The sequence below is a fragment of the Oncorhynchus tshawytscha genome, linkage group LG20 (genome assembly GCF_018296145.1).
Source record: "Oncorhynchus tshawytscha isolate Ot180627B linkage group LG20, Otsh_v2.0, whole genome shotgun sequence".
Taxonomy (NCBI): domain Eukaryota; kingdom Metazoa; phylum Chordata; class Actinopteri; order Salmoniformes; family Salmonidae; genus Oncorhynchus; species Oncorhynchus tshawytscha.
This window is the reverse complement of record NC_056448.1, coordinates 23,376,998-23,383,599: the sequence shown is the minus strand read 5'-3', so window position 1 is coordinate 23,383,599 and position 6,602 is coordinate 23,376,998. Positions and strand designations below refer to the sequence as shown.

The 6,602-nt window shown below is 45.2% G+C and overlaps 1 protein-coding gene across 1 annotated transcript; it reads right to left on the bottom strand.

Moving 5' to 3' along the window:
* Positions 1-728: 728 nt before the first annotated feature.
* On the bottom strand, positions 729-5,761 carry LOC112220385 (phosphoglycerate mutase 2). Its single transcript, XM_024382261.2, has 3 exons — positions 5,261-5,761; positions 4,547-4,727; positions 729-1,260 (listed from the first exon to the last, which is right to left on the bottom strand). The coding sequence occupies exons 1-3, from the start codon at positions 5,675-5,677 to the stop codon at positions 1,091-1,093; spliced, it is 768 nt and encodes a 255-aa protein (XP_024238029.1). The 5' UTR covers positions 5,678-5,761; the 3' UTR covers positions 729-1,090.
* Between the last annotated feature and the right edge of the window lie 841 nt (positions 5,762-6,602).

Here is a 6,602-nt window from a genome sequence, read left to right as displayed (position 1 = left end):
TTATCTTACTGCTGTCCCCCGCTCTTGGTTTGATAGAATTTGTGTTCAATCTATCCTTTTAGTGCACCCTTCTCTGACCCAGTCTTCAAATCTCAGTACAGGTGGTAGTTGATTTGTCCATTAATGTTGCTGATTACATTAAGGTCTGGGTTTAGTCATTATTGATGGCCTTGAATTAGAACTATTGTAAAGGCATAATGAATGTACCACACACATTGACTTAGTAGCTCCCTCCCTAAACCCCTTCACACACACTGACTTAGTAGCTCACCCCTAAAACCCTTTACACACCCGCCCATCCACCCACCCACCCACCCACACCCAACCTCACCCATACACACACACACCCACACCCTCTCCCCTACTAAAAGTGGCCCTGGCCCTGAGCCAGCATACTCTGTCTGTACTGAGGAGGGACAGAGTCAGATGACGTGCTCCTGCACCATGGGAATGCTGCCAAAACAAACTCAGTGACCCTCCTCTCCTCGCTCTCCTCCCCGCCACACTCCGCTCTGCCCCCTGGATAAGATTACACAGCACCGCCGCTGCCGTCATGATACCACTGAATTACCCATGAAGGGAGAGGAGGAAGAGCAGGTAATGGAGGAGTAGAAGAGAAGAGAAAAGGGGAAGTGAGAGAGGAAGGGGATGAAAAAGATTAGGCCCAAATGTAATATGAGGAAAAACATCAGAACCCAGGGGAAGAAAGATAAGAGCAGAAACCGGTGTAGACAAAAAGGTGGTTTCTTTATTTGTTGTGTCAGAGTATAGTGCCTTAACACAGGGCTTCACCAATCCTACAGTGGGACTGTGACACTCCACAAGAGTCTGTGTTTGTGTGAGTGGACAAGACTTGTGCAGTACTGGTACCACCTGCACAGATCTATGGAACAATCACATCATATTTGGGTTTTATGATGTTCCCTCTCAGATACAGGTGGCTACACAGGGCATATTTCCACAACCAAAGAGAGCATTTATCCCAGGATGTAATGGATTGCAGGTGAATGGGGAGATGGAGGGAGTGGATGATAGTAAGGGATGGGGGGGGACAGTCACTTTCTCTCCCTCTTGACGTGTCCAGGCTAGCTTACTTCTTAGCCTTGCCCTGGGCAGCCACAGCCTCCATGGCCTTCTTCACGGTCGCGGCATCTCCCAGGAAGGCCATGGGCTTGACCGGCTTCAGATTCACGTCCAGCTCATACACGATGGGTATACCTGTTGGCAGGTTCAACTCCATGATGGCAGCGTCGGACATGCCTGAGACAGACAGACAGACAGACAGACATGTTAGGAATGAACAGAGGATATGGTGGGAAATCCAGACTGATCATTCATGTTCAATGAAATTCACATTAGGCATTTCTATATACAGTGCCTTGCGAAAGTATTCGGCCCCCTTGAACTTTGCGACCTTTTGCCACATTTCAGGCTTCAAACATAAAGATATAAAACTGTATTTTTTGTGAAGAATAAACAACAAGTGGGACACAATCATGAAGTGGAACGACATTTATTGGATATTTCAAACTTTTTTAACAAATCAAAAACTGAAAAATTGGGCGTGCAAAATTATTCAGCCCCTTTACTTTCAGTGCAGCAAACTCTCTCCAGAAGTTCAGTGAGGATCTCTGAATGATCCAATGTTGACCTAAATGACTAATGATGAGAAATACAATCCACCTGTGTGTAATCAAGTCTCCGTACAAATGCACCTGCACTGTGATAGTCTCAGAGGTCCGTTAAAAGCGCAGAGAGCATCATGAAGAACAAGGAACACACCAGGCAGGTCCGAGATACTGTTGTGAAGAAGTTTAAAGCCGGATTTGGATACAAAAAGATTTCCCAAGCTTTAAACATCCCAAGGAGCACTGTGCAAGCGATAATATTGAAATGGAAGGAGTATCAGACCACTGCAAATCTACCAAGACCTGGCCGTCCCTCTAAACTTTCAGCTCATACAAGGAGAAGACTGATCAGAGATGCAGCCAAGAGGCCCATGATCACTCTGGATGAACTGCAGAGATCTACAGCTGAGGTGGGAGACTCTGTCCATAGGACAACAATCAGTCGTATATTGCACAAATCTGTCCTTTATGGAAGAGTGGCAAGAAGAAAGCCATTTCTTAAAGATATCCATAAAAAGTGTTGTTTAAAGTTTGCCACAAGCCACCTGGGAGACACACCAAACATGTGGAAGAAGGTGCTCTGGTCAGATGTTGCCAAAAAGTTCCATTTTGGTTTCAATGCAAAACGTTATGTTTGGCGTAAAAGCAACACAGCTCATCACCCTGAACACACCATCCCCACTGTCAAACATGGTGGTGGCAGCATCATGGTTTGGGCCTGCTTTTCTTCAGCAGGGACAGGGAAGATGGTTAAAATTGATGGGAAGATGGATGGAGCCAAATACAGGACCATTCTGGAAGAAAACCTGATGGAGTCTGCAAAAGACCTGAGACTGGGACGGAGATTTGTCTTCCAATAAGACAATGATCCAAAACATAAAGCAAAATCTACAATGGAATGGTTCAAAAATAAACATATCCAGGTGTTAGAATGGCCAAGTCAAAGTCCAGACCTGAATCCAATTGAGATTTTGTGGAAAGAACTGAAAACTGCTGTTCACAAATGCTCTCCATCCAACCTCACTGAGCTCGAGCTGTTTTGCAAGGAGGAATGGGAAAAAATTTCAGTCTCTCGATGTGCAAAACTGATAGACATACCCCAAGCGACTTACAGCTGTAATCGCAGCAAAAGGTGGCGCTACAAAGTATTACCTTAAGGGGGCTGAATAATTTTGCACGCCCAATTTTTCAGTTTTTGATTTGTTAAAAAAGTTTGAAATATCCAATAAATGTCGTTCCACTTCATGATTGTGTCCCACTTGTTGTTGATTCTTCACAAAAAATACAGTTTTATATCTTTATGTTTGAAGCCTGAAATGTGGCAAAAGGTCGCAAAGTTCAAGGGGGCCGAATACTTTCGCAAGGCACTGTATATATATATATATATATATATATATTTGACTTGTATTCCCAGTGGAGGGGAAATCCTTTCTACAGATGTTAAGTACAGATCCTTGAAGGCTGGTATATTTTTAGCTAGTACCCACTACACAGCTCGCTTTACAAAATAAACATTTGGTGCCCTTCAACAGGTGAGGTCATCCATACTCCTCTTTCAGGGGGGAAATAAGTAGCTTGTTCCCTTGCCCTTTCCCTGACCCTTCCCTCTGTCCTCGTCTCTCCCTCTGAAACCCTGTCTGCATCACCCTGGTCCCAACACTCCTAGAGAATGCAAAACCTTTCTGCAGAAAGGTCGTGCCCGTAACGGACCGCACCCATGGCCTTTCCACTGTGTTGGTCTGAGCTCCAGGGAGAGAGCCACAGTTATTTATCGATTGCTGGTAATCTGGGAATGTGCGTGTGTGTACTCTATGTATGTGACTGGGTGCTTGTGATGTACCATGCCTATGGGTCCAGCTGTTACATTCTCAGTGACCCACAAACAATCAACAGCCTTTTAGGAATTTACTGTGTACAGCCAGCCCCTACATCAGTGTAGGGGAGAGTGAGGTAAATTGAGCCATTTTTTTACATTCAGCATCACTACGTCAAGGGAAACATAATATTATTTCTAACAAAGATATCTACATATATTTCAGGATGTTGTGTGTAATTAGAATTCATGTATACATAACAGTTTTGAAAACAGCTTGTGCGGGGTATGTGGTAAGTTGAGCCGCCTTGGGGTAAATGGGTGAAGGTGTCCTGTGACGCTAGGTGATGGTGTCCTGTGACAGTGGGTGATGGTGCTGGTAGGTCAAAGTTTAATTCATGGAATGGGGGTGTGGTGTATTATATGTCTTAACATATACAGTAGATCTCTGTTCAATATCACTTATCCTTCCATTTCTTGACCAGTTGTCTGGGACAGGAATATTGTTTCGATGTACACATTCGTAGGCAAGTTCTCTGCATTTGAGGCTACTAAAGCCCATTAAACTTGTCAACGAGATTCTTGATATGTTTAGCAAGTTCAGGCAGACTCCAGGTCATCAGATAAGACCATGTGTGCCTCTGCTACTCTATTATAGCCTCTCTTTCGCACAGGTGCGTGTTCGTTTTCATTTTTGTCAATGTACCTCTTCAGTGTCATTCAGTCTATTTTATTTATCTCTTGCTGCTGCTCTCTCAAGAACCTCAAGGGAGGCTAGATCCCCGCTTCAATCTGTGCAGTGGCTATGCATCTGTTAGATCTGTGTTGTGAGTGATGTTTGACTCCATGCCATACTGGACATGCCTTGTGAAACATTATCTCTAACCTTTTCCCTCAAGTACTCTCCCTCATTTCCAAGCGATCCCCATGTTCCCTCCTGCCTTGTGTGTTTGTCATCTTCTATGTTAGTTGTGTTTGTCATCTTCTATGTTAGTTGTACCACTCTCTCTCCATGTCCTCGCCTCTCCTCTCTCCCTTTCCCCCTTCTCACCCCACCCTCGCTCTCTGTCTGTTACCAGCTAACACAGCAGCCCATAATACTCACCCTCTAAGTGCTTGACAATTCCGCGGAGGCTGTTGCCATGGGCAGCGATGATGACATTCTTGCCGGCCTTGATCTCAGGTGCGATGACATCGTTCCAGTAGGGCAGGGCGCGGGCAATGGTGTCCTTCAGGGACTCACATGTGGGCAGCTCACCGGGCTTCAAGCCCTTGTAGCGCCTTGACTGGTGGGAGGACAGAACAGCATGTTGAGTTGTACTTCTCAAATGTATCATCATGTTGGGTTACACTTCTCAAATGTATCATCATGTTGGGTTACACTTCTCAAATGCATCTTCACAACAGCAGGTGCTGACAAGTGTGATGTAACATACTAGAGGTCTGCAAATTAAACCTGGCAGAGCTTACTTAGTAACTCAAGTGTACATTTTGCAGTTTTACAGTCCATGTTTAGGCTCATACAAGTAGTCATACATGAGAAGTCATAGAATTTAATTCAATGCTGTTCCATTCATTCAATGGTGTTTTACTTCAAATGAGACCTGCAGGTCTTAGTCTTGTAGATCTCCTGAGCAAGTCATAGATATCCTCATGTTGTCTGGTTTCCTTGTAAAACTTGTGCATATTCTAGGGGAGTTTTACTTTTCAAAGTCAGGTGTTATTATTCTATATCATCAATCACACACTTAAAACTTGAATCACAGGTGTATTTTGTGTAATACTAGCACCACCAATACTCCAACACCACTCCTCCTACCTCACTGATGATCTTGTGGTAGGCGTGGTTGTGTTCCATTGGGGGAGGGGGGGTGTCGAAGGAGCGACGCCAGATCTTGACCTGCTCCTCTCCATGCTTCTCGGCTGTCTCTGCCTTGTTAAGACCTGTCAGGCCGCCGTAGTGGCGCTCGTTCAGACGCCATGTGCGGTATACGGGCAGCCACATCTGGTCTGTGCCTTCCAGGATGGTCCACAGGGTCTTGACGGCCCGCTTCAGCACAGAGGTGTGGCAGATGTCAAACTTCATGCCAGCCTCCTTGATGGCCTTAGCACCACTCTTGGCCTCCTCCAGGCCCTTCTCGCTGAGCTCGGCATCAAACCATCCACAGAATTTGTTGTACTGGTTCCACTCACTCTCGCCATGACGGACGATCACCAACTTATGGGCAGTAGTCATGTTTAAGTTCCTTTAACCAAACACAGGAACCACAGCCCTCCCTTATAGTACACACACTCTGAGACCAACAGCCCCAAGTGACTCTTACCACACCTTTTATAGCACCCTGGAATGTGGCCCTGTGTAGCTGCCAGTCCTCCACTGTTCTCCACCAATGAGGGCACTTCACCTTCTGATTGACAGCCATGCTCAGCCAATAAGGCAGGGCCTCCTGTGGGCTAGAGGGACATGTCCCAGCTGGGAAGGGCAGAGGTCAGGGATTGAGCCAAAATAGCAACATGACTTTTATACTCAGAGCTGTGGAGTAAAAGTGTAAAGATCAGAATAAGCTGCTGCTGCTGAGGCATTGTAAAGAGTCTGTAGAGTGTCTGAGAGGAACAGCCATATAATTGAAAGTTAGTTATCTAACTCTGGCCATGCACCAAAACCATTACTGATACAACTATACCATGCAATGAGGTAGTAGTGACCAGGGAAAAACAGACTAAAGGATTCTGGACTCCCGAGTGGTGCAGGGTTCTAAGGTACAGCACCTCAGTGCACGAGGTGTCACTACAGACACTATGGTTCAAATCCAGGCTATATCACAACCAGCTGTGATTGGGAGTCCCATAGAGAGGTGCACAATTGGCCCAGCATTGTCTGAGATTGGCCGGGGTAGGCCGTCATTGTAAATAATAATTTGTTCTTAACTGACTTACCTAGTTAAATAAAGTTTTTTTTAAACAAACATGGGGTGACATTGGGGGCAGCTATAGGGCTTGAATACCACTGAGGAGATGACACATCACACACTACAGAACTATACATACTCCAAAGAACACTTCATCAAAACTGTACTTATTATTGGTCACATACACATCTTTAGCAGGTGAAGTGAAATTCTTGTGTTGCTAACTCCAACAGTGCAGTAATATCTAACAAT